General features: G+C 40.5%; 1 protein-coding gene across 1 annotated transcript in view; it reads right to left on the bottom strand.

Moving 5' to 3' along the window:
- Positions 1-9,016: 9,016 nt before the first annotated feature.
- Positions 9,017-14,958, bottom strand: part of LOC103357515 (plasma membrane calcium-transporting ATPase 2) — a gene marked incomplete at its 3' end in the record, with an annotated part of 42,449 nt that continues 36,507 nt past the window's right edge. The window contains exons 9-11 of the mRNA XM_008282100.1: positions 13,523-13,687; positions 9,722-9,936; positions 9,017-9,259 (exon numbers count right to left, since the gene is read on the bottom strand). Of these exons, the coding sequence (XP_008280322.1) occupies positions 9,017-9,259; positions 9,722-9,936; positions 13,523-13,687 (623 nt within the window). The remainder of the gene's footprint in view (positions 9,260-9,721; positions 9,937-13,522; positions 13,688-14,958) is intronic.

A 14,958-nucleotide genomic window follows, 5' to 3' on the forward strand; every position in this document is an offset into this window, starting at 1 on the left:
ATGTTCCATTTGCTTTATTTGAATCCTATTAGCTGGTACTGAGGTGACAGCTAGTCTCTCTGGGGTTTTGCCACATAGTACCTACAGTACACTCGACACCTACACTCACAGCTAAAACTCAACTCTGTCAGGTTAGCTCTCTTTCTCTTACACACACATGCACACATGTGCACACAGCAGCATGTCAAAAGCACACTGAACATAATGCTTCTACCTTGCTGCTAAGCTGACACCTTCAGTCTGTGCTGTTTGTTCCAAAATAGACTGAGTGCAGGTTTGCTGTTCTGCAACTAAACCAGCCTCCAAGTAAGGTTAGATTTAAAAGAATAGCCGGACATTTTGACGTTTTGTGTTTTACTTTATTGCAGTTGTTATCTTCATTTGGAGCCTGCCACAATGTGTTGAGAGAGATTCTGTGTCAGCGGTGTAGTTTATCACAATAATAGCTTGTTGGAATTGATGTGCTCACGTTCTCCATCGAAAGACTTCCCTTGTCTACCCGCTAACAAGGCTTTGATGGTGAATGCTAATAAACTGTGTTAATGTGCCTTTTTTTTTTAGGTGGCTGACAGACAAGTTTAAAATATATTTCCAAGCAGTGAATAAGATGATCTTACAGGACTTCAGAATGTCTTTACTTACTATTGACATTCATTTCTCCATTGTGCCATTGTTGTTTATTTTTTATGCCTATACCGGACGTGTGATGTATGACATACTGCATGTCTGGTAATCCTGTGGATTTTTTGATTTTTCTGTGTTCTAAGTTGTATTTAGGGAGGTATTTCTTATCTGAAAATTTGATCTAAGCATAGAGGGTGATGTACAGTTTGTAAATTATGATTTGGGACTATTTACAATTTGACTTGCTGTAACTTGGCTGAGATCAATAATAGGTTTCCATTTTCAGCTGTGTCTAGTAAATCCAGTGTAGTAAATCCTACATTAAGTTAAATAAATAGCCTAGAAAGAATCTAATCAATCTGTGGAAACTAAGGTAAATACCAAAAAACCTTTTCCTATTCTTAATTCATCTGTCTTGCAAGTAATATATCTGCTTTCAATGTTTGCCTTAGCAGCTCAATATAAAACACATTTCCTTGAATATCAGTGAATATTGATTCATTTGGGCTCAGACATATTTTACTTGTCCCTTTGGCTCCAGCTGCTGAGAAGCCAGTCAGTCCAGCTGAGAGGGTTTGAGAGAAAGCCATCTAAAAATCTCATTAATCATTAAAACCCAATCAGAGTGCTGGCCCATCTTCACTCAGTAATTGGACATATCTGGTTATTGTCCAGCTGCGTGTCTCACAGTCACAGGCAGGAGTATAAATACTTTATAGTGAATTTGCGGTAAATAACAGAATTAATGCCTTTTTCTTAATGACCAGTGATTACATCAGGAAGACACTGCCTGTCATTGGCTAATGAGAGGAGGGAACAAATGGTCTCATCTGCACTGTCTGTGAAGACTTTGGGAAAAAAGGCGCCCAGCCAGAGGACAGCAGCAAGTCCGACCTCGAAAATGTAACTGGCTGCCTGAAAACCCCACAGGATGTATTACAGCATTAAATTATAATTTCTACATAATCTAGACTATTGATGTCTCTCCCTGGTTGGTGTAGAGGAAAGCAATAGTGGTCATATAGAAAGTTAGTCATTACATGTTTCAATACTGCAAATGGAATCCCAGATAAATAACTATAGTACACAGTTCATCATGTTTATTGAAAACACCGCCATTTGAAATGAACTTGGCTAGTGGCACAATTCTTGCCACAACTGAAAAATATTGTGGGGAATTAAAGAGACCAACAGCTGCTGCAATAACTAAACAAAGCAGAGGAAAGAGCGATGAATAAACAGATAATAAATAGAGAGCAGACACAAACACGCCTGCCTTTCAGAGACTCCGCAGAGGTTTAGCTTGACGTGGGTTTCTACGCACAAGGACAGTTGCTGGCATGGGATGCCCAATGTTGGCATAACTGGGCTACTGCTGGCATGTCTTGGCCTGGACATGGCTATGGACCAGCTGCCCTCTCCCTGGTCCTTGGGTGTTCCCGCAGGCAAGGACATATGCCAGAGGGAGAGCTGGCAACTTTACTTCCTATTTCACCTGGGGCTCTCCTTAATCCATCCCTCCTGTTCATGCCCTCTCTCTTTTCATGCTCTCTCTTTTCTTGCTTTTTCTCTTCCCACTCCACTTTTATTAGCCACACACTACTCATCTTCTAAATTTTCTCCTCTCTTTTCCCTTTTCATTCCATCCCATTGCTATAGTTCCTTCTTGTTTCCTCCCTATCAGTGTCCCCAGTCTCGTGCAAGGTGCTCCACCTCCCCTGCCTCCGCCTTCCTACTCGTTCCCTCTTTGAATGTAGGAGTAGATGATATTCTAGCTCTCCACATGACTGTACCAGCCAACCGGGCTAAGGCCTGGAGGCGTGCTGGAGGCCAGTGATAGACTCCTTCAGTCCACGACGAGGACACTTGTCACGCAAATGAGATTTCTCTCGTGTCTCTGTTTCTTCTTCCATCCTATTCTATCCTTGTTTTCTTTTTTCTTTTCTTTTTTGCACTAATCCTTGCTGTGCCTCCCTCTGTCCATTTGCCATTAGCTTTCATCACTAACTCTTTATTTCCTTGTCTCAGTATATCTTGCACTGTTGATTTTTCCAAAACCATCAGGACAATAAATGAACTATAAATTTCAACCAAATAGAATTACACAGAATCAACATGGAGTGAAAAAAAGAGGGTGTGGTGATTTTAACAGACACACTAGCATAGCCTTCCTTATTTTTAGCCAAAGCATTAATACAGACACACAAGCATATTATTACTATGTAATAGTGTTATTATATCACATATTATTACTAGTTCTATTATCTTGAAATCAGTGTTTGTCTGGACATACAGTTTTCCTCTACTCTCATCAGCTAGCCTCTCAGTGGTTTTATTAACAAATAGGTATTTACTGCAGCATGTCTTTCTTCCCTGCTTCTAACTTTTACTTTTTCAACTACAGACATGCAAATCTCCAAATATGGACTTCTGTTTTACTTTGGGCGTTGGCTTTGATGTATGATTGGCAGCTCATTAATTAACTTGCTAGTTTAAGAGGCTGGTTAAAGTCTTTCTGCTGTGACTAATTACCGTTCTGATTTAAATGACATGTCTAGTTACCATACTGGGTATTGGGAAACAAATCATGGATGCAAAACACTATACAAAAGCTATAATACAAATGGAAGCAAAAAATGCTAACCAGGTCAAGCATTAATATTATAGTTTAGTAAACTTACTCCACATTCTGCTCATTTATATATTTAAATGATACTAGTCTTGCCAAGCAAATATGTCATGATAATTGAGATGGAAATGCAGGTCATCCATTCAACTCTGTGCCTCTGAAACTTCAAAGGACTGTCATTCTAATGTGTTGACAACTTCTTTTTCACTGCTATCTCAGCAGCAAATCTATAAGTGCGAACACAGCGAGAAGAGAAGAGAAGAGAAGAGAAGAGAAGAGAAGAGAAGAGAAGAGAAGAGAAGAGAAGAGAAGAGAAGAGAGTCTGTATTGGACATAGTTCTGCTGTGGGTATCAGCTTCAAGCCAAAGCATTCAAGATACTCTCATCTCTCCTCCATGTTGAGCAAACACGTATGCACTGTCCAGATGACACAGGCACTGTGAGCAACAACTAATTATATGGAGGCCTCACCACTTACAACTGAACAAAAGTACAAAAGTGGGGCAGTCCGTTTTAATTACAAACTATAAATTGCTCATTGTTGAATCATCATCAACACACACATTCCACAAGCACATACATTTCAGTGTTGATGCAGTGTTATTGGTGTGTATGGGAGTGTTATCTACTTCTCTCGTCCCTGACCGGAATAATGACCTGAGCAGGTGGTTGAAGCTACATGAAACTGAGCTCCCAGGACATTCACACTGCCATGCTAAACACACACCACTGTGCTGTGAGAACACACACACCTGTGATCTGAATACCTCCCACTGTGTCAGTATGTCTGGGATGACAGATGTGTGTATGAGTGATATGTGTGTGTAGCTACACAAGCATCCACACAGTCTTCCTATGTGTTATATCAAACACACACACACACACACACACACACACACGCACAAACACAAAACACTAAGAACATGAAGTTGAAAGGAAAAAAAGAATAACAGCACAGTTAATTCTTTGGGGCTTTTGCCACAGGGGATGACGCATATTCCTATGAAATGTCGTCAGTATATTGACGTCACCGAAGGCCGTTGACAAATTGCTATATACCATGCTTGACTTGTCTGCAAGAGACATTAAAAGCAAACTGGTGTGTTAAGAATCTACTTGTGCGCTCATCTGAACAATGCATGGATGCTTTTCAGAATATATGACTAAGAGTACATGTGCAGATAGATATAACATCTACGAGCATGTGCATGTACAATATGGTTGAGCGTGCGATACAGTTTGCGTGCAGGGTTTCATTGTGTAAATGTGTGTGATTTTCTCCCTCGAGGACAGAGGCTTCTCCACTTTATACTGTTGTCTGTATGTGCTGACAGAAGAGGCAGAGCTATACTAGTGGCTGTATTATGAAGCCAGAGAGGCAGTAGGGGGACTGATACGCGTATCAAAGCCTGCCTCTTTGCCTTTGTGCCTTTGTGTGGTGGCCATCAAAGACTTCCATTGCCATCCTGGCATCCCACAGGATTGGCCTCTTATATAAGAACACACCAGCCAGCATACTGCAGGGCTGTAGTGGCGCTGAGGGAGTGGGGGCGGCTGGGGGAGGGAAAGAGGGATGGACTAAATATTCCTCAGAAAGCTCCCTTCTACATCCTGTTTTCTGAGTTCCCTTCATTCCTTAATTTCATCAGCTCTTCTCCACCAGTCTGGTTCCTTTATTCTACCTAATGAAAGCTCTCAGTAAATGAATACAACTTGTACTGTACTATCAACGATAGATGCATATACTGCACTAGAGTTATGAATGTAAAATAATGTGTATTTACAGTATGTAAGCATGCATGAATAAATTGGTGTATAGAATAGAATAGAATAGTTTTTTATTGATCCCCCATTGAGGGACATTTACACGCCACAGCAGCATACAAAAATATCGAAAGTATAAGAAAAAAACAATAATTAAGTAATATGCATCCTAATGTCTGCACACAGCAGGTCCAAGGCCCCACCGTCTCTGGTTGGGCAGTCCACATACTGGCTGAATGTGGGGAGAGTGGTAGAGAGAGATGTATGATTAAAGTCTCCTGAGATGATGATCAGAGACTGAGGGTGTGATGTTTGCAGCTGGGACACTGAACTATGGATGAGTTCACAGGTCGCAGCAGCATCAGCCGAGGGGGGATTTAAACTGTAATCACCAGGACGTGCGAAAACTCCCTCGGCAGATAAAACCAACAGTTCAACATCCTTCGTGCAGTGCCGCTCTTTAACGCTAACGTGCTAGCATTACACCATCTCTCATTCACATACATGGAGAGTCCTCAGCCTTTCTTCTTCCCACTCTCCCTCAAGCTCCGGTCCACTCTGGCCAAGGGAAATCCTTCCAAAGTTACGAGTGAGTCCAGAGTGAATTCGTTCAGCCATGACTCCGGAAACAACATAAGGTTGCACTCCTGATACTCCCACTGCAGCCGGGTCAGCGCTGTTAGCTGCTAGCTGTTAGCTCTTCCATCCATTAGGGAGAGACCTCATGTTTCCCATGATGATGGACGGATGAACGGCTTGAAGCGTCTCCTCTTCTCCCTACGCTTCACTCCTGCCCTGCATCCCCTCTTCCTCCAGCTCATCGGGGATGTCCGGTCTCTCCCATGGCCTGGCTCAGCGCCAACAGCTGTTCATGAGTGTAAAAACAATAGAGCCATGGCTCAAAGACTCAACGGCTTGCTAGACGTGGACCTCAAAAATTCGCAAACAAAAAAGAGCAAAGAACAGACCAATGCATGTAAATGTGTAAACATAAATGTTATGTAGTCAGTTTTTGAAACCTCGCAGCTAGAAGATCCCTGGTTCACGTCCTAGTTAGAACACCTGGGATCTTTCTGCGTGGAGTTTGCATGTTCTCCCCGTGCAGCGTGGGTTCTCTCCGGGTTCTCCGGCTTCCTCCCACAAGGTCCAAAAACATGTTGAGGTTAATTGGTGATTCTAAGTTGTCCGTAGGTGTGAATGTGAGTGTGCTTGGTTGTCTGTCTCACTGTGCAGCCCTGTGATAGGCTGGTGACCTGTCCAGGGTGTCCCCTGTCTTTGCCCGAAGTCAGCTGGGATAGGCTCCAGCCCCCCCGCGACCCTAGTGAGGATTACGTGGTGTATAGATAATGGATGGATGGATGGAAGTACCACCCACCAAAACATTGTTTCAGACCAAGCACACCCCACTGTGGCATCAGCAGTAGCCCCACCACACCACAAAAACTGCTCAGGGCCAGCATGAAGAACATAGCAAAGAACCCAAGGTGTTGATCCTTCCTCCAAAATCACAAGACCCCAATCTGACTGATGCAAAATCCAAAGGATCTTCTTGGTGACACACACAGAAGAACAACCCCTGAAGTCCCAAGTACAAGTCCCAATAAAACAAATGCTGTTTTGGCGACACAAGGAGGACCTACATTATGTTGGGCAGGTAGTTTTAATGTTGTGAGTGTAGTACACAGCTGATGCAGGGAATTTCTGTAGATGGAGGGTTGCAAACAGCACAGGTAAGTAAGCTGATATCATTTTAAGTGTACCGTAGGTTTAATTTTGACATGAGGTAAACTCTTTTATGAATGAAGAGATAAAAAAAAGCAAATGTGCCATTTAATCCTAAAGGTCTAAGCTGTGCTCTGCCAGTACTTAATTCCATTGAGTCAAGCAGCTATGAAAGCATAACAGTCTGATGTAATGCTGCAAAGCGTTCCTCCAGGTTTTTCAAAAGGGATAACATCTTGTAAATGTGGCACATCTTGGTAAAAATATGCTGTGACAAATTAAAACTGAGGTAAATTCATTGGTATAACAACTAAAGTGACTAGAGTTTTTACTTATGTGGAAATAAACATTCATCAATTTACAATTATATAAAAAATGTTTAAAATGCGTATTTGAAGCGTTGCTCGTGTATTTCCTCTTGATCACAGGTTCACGTATTCAAGGTTAATCTCTGTCTTCTCCTCTAATCTTTGACTAAGTCTTCATCTTAGTCTTGCCTCCTACAGTTCATTTATATGGATTTCCATTTTTTTGCCCTTTCTGTCTCATTAGTCACTAGTTCCTCACAGAGGCACAAAGTTCTTTAATACCCTGTGCACTGTGCTGCACTGTCACTTGTAAAGGAAAGTGGCACTTATTTTTCTTAGTGTACTAAGTGACCCTATCCTGGACAGGCAGTTTTCTGAGTCAATGTATGAAAAGATGTAACAAGACAATTGAATTAATCAGTAGTAATGCCAGCGTTAGCACTTAAGTGTTTAGACTAATTTACACATAGACTACATCAATTTATATTTCTGAAAGAACTTGAACCTTCAACACAGCATCTAATTAGAAGTGGTATCACAGTTGATTCTAACTCTGACACTTTATGAAAGCATGAAGTTATTTATTTATTTATGTATTTTTGACTCAATCTCAGAATCATTTGGACTAGACTTATAACGTCTTAACTTCAGCTGTGGGTCAAGAGCAGAATCACAATTTGGCATTTACAGGCAAGAAAGAACTTTAATACATACTTAGAAAGTCAAAGAACTCTAAACTCACTGCACTGCCTGGCTTTAAGCCTGGGAGGCACAGTTAGGATAATCGCATGCCAGCAGTAACTGAATTCTTTAAGTGTATCAACTATGTGTCAAAAGAACCAAAGTCACACAAATCTGCAGGTCTCCATCTTAAAACACCCAGTGGCAAACACGCTGTTTTTACCAAAACTGCGATTGTGCCTTGAGGGGTAGGAAGCAAAATCTGTGGGATCTTTTTATCGCAGATGTCCCGCCTGTTCAGCTCATTCCCCATGCATGTTCCATAAGGGCATTTGTCAGTTGGTCAACCATCAATGAATAGACGCCACAGGAGTTTACAAGGATGGTGTCACACAGACAGGCACACAAAGCACGTGTGTGTGTGTGTGTGTGTGTGTGTGTGCATATGTACATTCAGGTGAATTCACCTGGTCATGCCAAGAAAAGGATTACTCAGGCATGTTGTTTTAACAGGCTGAAGACATCCTGATCTTGGCAATCTTTGCGTTTAGAATATTTAACCAAGTGCTTCATTACGGAGGCAGTGTTTCAGACCTGTGGCCTGAACAAACATCCATGCAAACAGGTTTCAGGTTCTGTGATTAGGAACATGTCATAATCTATCTATCTATCTATCTATCTATCTATCTATCTATCTATCTATCTATCTATCTATCTATCTATCTATCTATCTATCTATCTATCTCTTATAGCATGCAAGTCTAATTGGCTTAGAGAAAATCTCTTTTTGCTGCATTCACTGTAAACAAGAGACCATCTCCAGCACTTGGACAGATTGGATTCAATTACAGTCTGCTACGCTCTGAATATCAGATAAGACAAAATTACACAACCGCTCTCAAGGTGACAAGTTGAGTGAATGCCTGATGAATATAAAGCAGCAGCCAAGGACACTGAGTGCCTGCTATGCCAAGAAGAAAGCGCTGCAGACCTGTCTCATACTTTCAGGGCTGTTCTCATCATATGGTTTTAGCTCTCACACAGAGTAAGCGAAAATCTCTGCAGCTAACCCAAGATATTTAAGTCTTATCTCATTAGACTTTAGTACAATGGAATATCTTCAATATAGCAGGTGCTAAGCATGATGTACACTACAAAAATAGCATTTAACATTATATAAAAACACCATTACACTTGATTATCTTTTGAAGTAACAAACAAATGAGTGTGTTTAGAAAAAAAGGCCTGAAAACTCCACGTACAGGGGGGGCTTCTGCAGGTGTCTTACCAGTATCTTGGTGGTATAGGCACTGTTGATGGAGATGGCATTGACCAGTAATTCCAGTGATTTTGGTGGCAAAGTTCCAGGATCCGGGATTTCTTTGTAGTGCACATCTCCAACGTAACACTGCACAGCTGTCATGCGGTTGGTGGTCAGGGTGCCTGTTTTGTCCGAGCAGATGGCCGTAGCATTGCCCATCGTTTCACACGCATCCAGGTGACGCACCAGGTTGTTGTCTTTCATCATTTTCTGTCAGTAGGAAATAATGTTTTGCAGTTCAAAAATACTTAAACTTCAGTGGTGATAATTGTTGCCATATATGTCCATACTAATGTAATATGCTGTGTTGAAACACTTCCTTAATTTGCATAATTACAAGAAATAAAATGCTTTCTGCACATGGACCTAATCCTGTTTTTCATGTTTGCTGCTGTGAATCAAGAAAGCGTGTTAACACAGTGCAAGAATTAACTACGCTGAATCCTCCCCCATGCAAATTACATCTGTGAGATGTTCACAAATTTGCACATGGAGAGTCAAATAAAAATAACACAAAATAACTTCACAAAAAAATGTAATATTGAAAAATTGTACAGTTTAAACCAAGTTTTAAAACTCAAAACTCCTTTGATAAAGGTCTGAGAATCAACTTATAATGGTTAAAAAAAAACCCACTACAAAATCTTTTCAATGTGTGTTTTTCTTCCTCACCTTGACAGAGTACGCCAGGGAGATGGTGACAGCCAGTGGTAGTCCCTCTGGCACAGCCACAACCAACACAGTCACACCGATGATGAAGAACTTGACAAAGTACTGGATGTAGATGGGAGTGCACTCTGGCATCCAGGGGTGCTTCTGCATCACAAAGTTGTCAATGGCAAAGTATAGGACCAGGATGATGACTGTAATGGCCGACATAAGCAAACCTGGAAAAGGGAAAAGATGAAGGGAAAACTTGGAGAGGACGTGTTTGATACTCAAGACACAGAGTTAGAATGCAGTAACACTTTACTGATCCATGTGGGGAAATGTGTCTGCTGGATGGACCCATTGTGCTGTAACCTCAGTAATAGTGAGGGATTCTTAATACCTACTGCACGTGTTTTGGTTTGAGAGGAAACTGCCCCCTGAAAACAAATGAAGTAAGCCTTTAAACTTCAAACACAAAGGCTACAGAGGGATTGAAATGAGAGTCAGCAGTAATATGTAACCTCTGAGGTGGCTGAATTGATCTTAGTCGACAAAACTGGCATTTAAACATCAAAAATGTGTTTGTAATCAGGAACATTTAGTATGACTGCTTTGCATGAATGCATGTCACTGTCAGGGCCCAGGTTGTTGTAAAAGACTGTTAAAAGATAAGATAAAACAGAAACATAGCGACCACTTGTTGGTTTTCAGACTACCTTTTTAAAGCCGTGGCTTCGGCATTCGGCCATCTTCGTCTTGGTCTTTTGAAACTGGACATAAGTCTGTGGTTTCTGTGTCAATGGGTTTTAAACATGCTGACTGATTCTCATGATTTTTACACTTTAAAAGGTAAGCATGCATATTAACTCAAGGATAAATACATCCAAAAGTCTTTAAAAACCTGATTTTAATTTGATCTGCTCAGAACTTTATAAGGTCAGGCAAATGTCATGTGCAATACCAAACTCTTTTTGGAAGTGATTGTTACGTAATAAAACTAAACAACCACCACTCTATTGCAAAAATGGTGCATTAGACTGTATTAGTTTACTGTACACTGCTTTGAGGGCATTTGCCCAACTGACAACTAACAAGTTGGACAGATCATGAACATTATCATGAAGCTCCATCCTTAAATGCGCATTACTCGTCATTGAGGGTGTGACTACAGGCCAGGATGGGTGGAGGAAGTGATTATGTGCAAATGAGGACTTGTAATGTGTCAGATTTTGTGATCTTGTTGCTGAAATAAAGGCCAGTGTGTTAGGTTAACAGTGTAAAAGCAATGCAATAACTGTGAGTTTAATTTCAATGGGAACAATACACAGTTGTTTTTTTAGTTCTTCTCTAACAGCTAATGAAGCACAACTGGTATGATAAAGCTCCAGAATAATATAGGACCTACACTATTTACCTTGTATATGCTCCCCTTTGGCAGTGTTACTAGGAAGCACTGCTTAAGTTTCCACTGTTATGCAGACTGCACACAGTTATATTTATCTATGAAGTCAAATGAAATGAATCAGTTGGACCAGGCATGTCTGAAGGACATAAAGGCCTGGATGATCTGTAATTTCCTTCATCTAAATTCAGAAAAAACTGAGGTTATTGTATTTGGCCCTAAACAGCTCAGAAACACACTGTCGAACCAGATAGTTACTCTAGATTTCATTGCCTTGGCCTCCAGTTCTGCTGTACAGAACCTAGGAGTTATATTGACCAGGACATGTCATTCAATAGCCACATAAAACAAGTTTGTAGGACAGCCTTTTTTCCATTTACGTAATATTGCAAAAATCAGGAGCATCCTGTCTCAGAGTGATGCTGAGAAACTAGTCCATCATTTAGAACTTCTAGACTGGACGATTGTAATCTTTATTATCAGGATGTCCAATTAATGCTCTCAAAAAACCTTCAGCTGATCCAAAATGCTGCAGCCAGGGTTCTGACAGCAACCAGTAAGAGAGATCACATGTCTCCTGTTTTAGCTTCTCTTCATTGGCTCCCTGTAAAATCAAGGATAGAATGTAAAATCCTGCTTTTAACATATAAAACTCTCAATGACCAGCTCCATTTTACCTTAAAACCCTTATTGTGCTATACTATTCAAACAGAGCCCTTTACTCTCAGACTGCAGGTCTACTTGTGGTTCATAGAGTTTCCAGAGGTAGAATGGGAGGCAGAGCCTTCAGTTATCAGGCTCCTGTCTTATGGAATCAGCTCCCAGTTTGGGTTCTGGAGGCAGACACCCTCTCTACTTTTAAGGTTATGCTCAAAACGTTCCTCTTTGATAAAGCTGATAGTTAGGGCTGCTCAGGATCACCTGAACTGCCCCTTAGTTATGTTGCTATAGCTGCTGGGGGATTCTAATGATGGACTGAGCTCCTCTCCTCTACTCTCGTCTCTTCCATACAGTTATAACCACCATTACATGTCACTAACTCTGTGTTTCCTCAGAGGTCCTGTGCCACCTCTGGATCCAGAACTTCACATCCCTGACCTGCAGCTGCTGGCCTCACCGACCCACAAAAAAATACTTATATTCATATTTATTGTTCTGTTCTATTACTTGCTCTCCATCTGCTAGCCTGTTTTCCCCATCCCCCCATCCCCACTCTCACCCAACCAGTTGAGGCAGATGACCGTCTACCCTGAGCCTGGTTCTGCTGGAGGTCCCCCTCCCCCCCAAAGGAGGTTTGGTTCCTTTCCACCATTGCCAACTGCTTGCTCACAGGAAGTCCAAAGGCTACTTTGGATTGTTGGGTTCTCTGTTAAATTTGTAAGGTCTATACCTTACGCTGTGTGATACATGTGCCATAAACTGTGTTATACAAATGAAATAGAATTGAATTGAACAGGCTCTGAAATGTATTAATGCATTTCCCCAGGAATGTCATATGATTTTACATTGCTGCATATATGCTAATCCATCCACGTTATTGTTCTGACACCATGCCCCCACTCCATCAATCAGACCAACAGTCTGATAGAACAGCACACTGTCAAAATGAGAACTCCTTTGAGGGATTCTCTGCAAAACCTTCAACTCTTTATTAATAAAATTGAGTAAATAGCCAATATAGATGAATGCCTCAGAGGTCAGACTCTTTAAATTTACCCAAACAACTGCTGAGCGTTAATTATGCATGAGCATGAGGATGAATAGTGTTGTGTGGATTGGTCAAAGCCACTTGTTGTGCAGGGCTTTGTACAACCAGTGGGTCTTGAGAGGACATTCACTGAATTTAAAAAAAAAAAAAGAAAGTGCTGGATTATTGTCACTGACTCTACCTGTGAGAACAGTAAATTCTCCAGATTTGTTCCATTTTTTTGTGTGTTATTTTCATCTTCATCATTAGTTTGATATTGATGCTACTACGCTGCTGCTGGGAGGACACCCACAGCGTGGGCTACTGGCATGTTTTACATGTTTTACTAAAAATGCCTGCAGGTACAGACCTTCCACAAGTGTGCTTGACATTAACTCCTCAGTGATTTAAATGATGTTACAAACAACTGATTACATTTATAGACTGTGAAAATTGCAAAAGAGAACACGCTGCATAACAGAATTTCAGTTGTTCCTGTTACAATAATTCAGTGAGTCCCTTAAGGGCAGATCATTTTTGAAAAATGGAGCAAACAGACTCTTCAGGAGTTCGATCATTCAGAAACCCTTGATTTCTTCTTAACTGTCCAAAAAGTGAGTTTCTTCATTACAACATATTTCTTTGACGGACAGGATGGTGGTTCAGTACCTTGATGTTCCTGATTTATCTGCCTGACTGAGTGATTGATTTGTCCATGTGCAATTTGCTGTACCTGCTTTGCCAATCTGGACAGCCAGTTTGGTCAGCTTCCCTTGCAGCACAGACTTCTCTTTCTTTGGAACTGACGTTTTCTTTCTCTCTTTCTCATCGGACTCTCCGCCTTCAGCACTCTTTAGAGGCTGCATCTCCATGGCAGCTGCTCCATCCTGCTTCTTCACTGTAAACACCACAAAAAAAAAACAACAAAAAAAAACAGATAGCACCAGCATTAGAAATGGAGATTAGACGGAGGAAATGAGGAGGAAGAGGGACTTTCTTTGACATCCAAGTCTGGTACAATCTGTATTGATATACAGTTTAGATCTAAAAACCAACCAAGTAGAGATAACTACAAATGATGATAAGATGGAAAATAAGTGGTATGCATACATCGCTCACATACCAAAATAAAGATTTATTGTTTGTCCCTGCATTGTCTTCTTAGTAGAATTAATCAGGCTCTGAAACATCTTACTGTACAGGATAGAAAAAAAACGAAAACATTGTGCTTCTTTTCCTTTGGTAAGGGACATATTGTGATTCCTATCTTTCGTGTCATCGTACTTACAAACACATATTCCTAATAAAACCCAATAATTATTCATTCATTCATTTTTACAACACTGGTCATGTTCACAGAATATTTAGAGTTGCTAAAAATGTGAGGAAATCATTTTTGACACATTTCACACACACAAGAAAGTTAAATGTCCTGCACATACAAAATACAAAAGAACCAAAAAAGATTAAAAGGGGTACAGTGGCAAAAAAGAACAACAACAACAACAACAAAAAAACAGTTTAAAACTCATCAAAGCAAAATATATATTTATAAAAGTAGAAGATGAATAAACGAAAGAGTAAATATATTCTATTTTAGTCTAAAACTGAGTCTCAGTTCTTCTGGAGGTTTGTTAATGTGTAAAATACTAAATATACACTCGTGTTTTGGTGTTTCAGTTTTGTTTTTACTTTCAGACCACTTTCAAATGGCTTGAAACACTCATGCCAGAAAGATATCTTAGCCTTAATCTGCTGAGTAATGTACAAACATGGATGTATCCAAGTCTAAATAGGAATTTTATACCAATGTGAACACAGTCCAGGAAGAAGACATTCCTGCAATAATATTAGAATTGAGCTGTGTTGTCAACTGAACAAAAACACCTTAACAAAACAAAAACCCCTCCCCATTGCAGAAAGCTTGTCTCTTATCATATAAAATAAGGAATTTGACCACACATTTTACTGAAATAAACCATCTTCTTTGGGAGTGGGCTGGAACACAAAAACGCCCATATTTGAAGTGCAAAGAAATAAAATTAGTCCAAATCAAAGCAGCTGTTTCTAAAACACTTACTGGTCCACATACATTATTGATACTGTATACAATCTGTCTTCTCAGAGTAATTTGATATTTGATGTACTTCATACAGTAGGAGCTGCTTT

This window comes from Stegastes partitus, unplaced genomic scaffold (assembly GCF_000690725.1).
Source record: "Stegastes partitus isolate 25-593 unplaced genomic scaffold, Stegastes_partitus-1.0.2 Scaffold257, whole genome shotgun sequence".
NCBI classification, from domain to species: Eukaryota; Metazoa; Chordata; class Actinopteri; family Pomacentridae; genus Stegastes; species Stegastes partitus.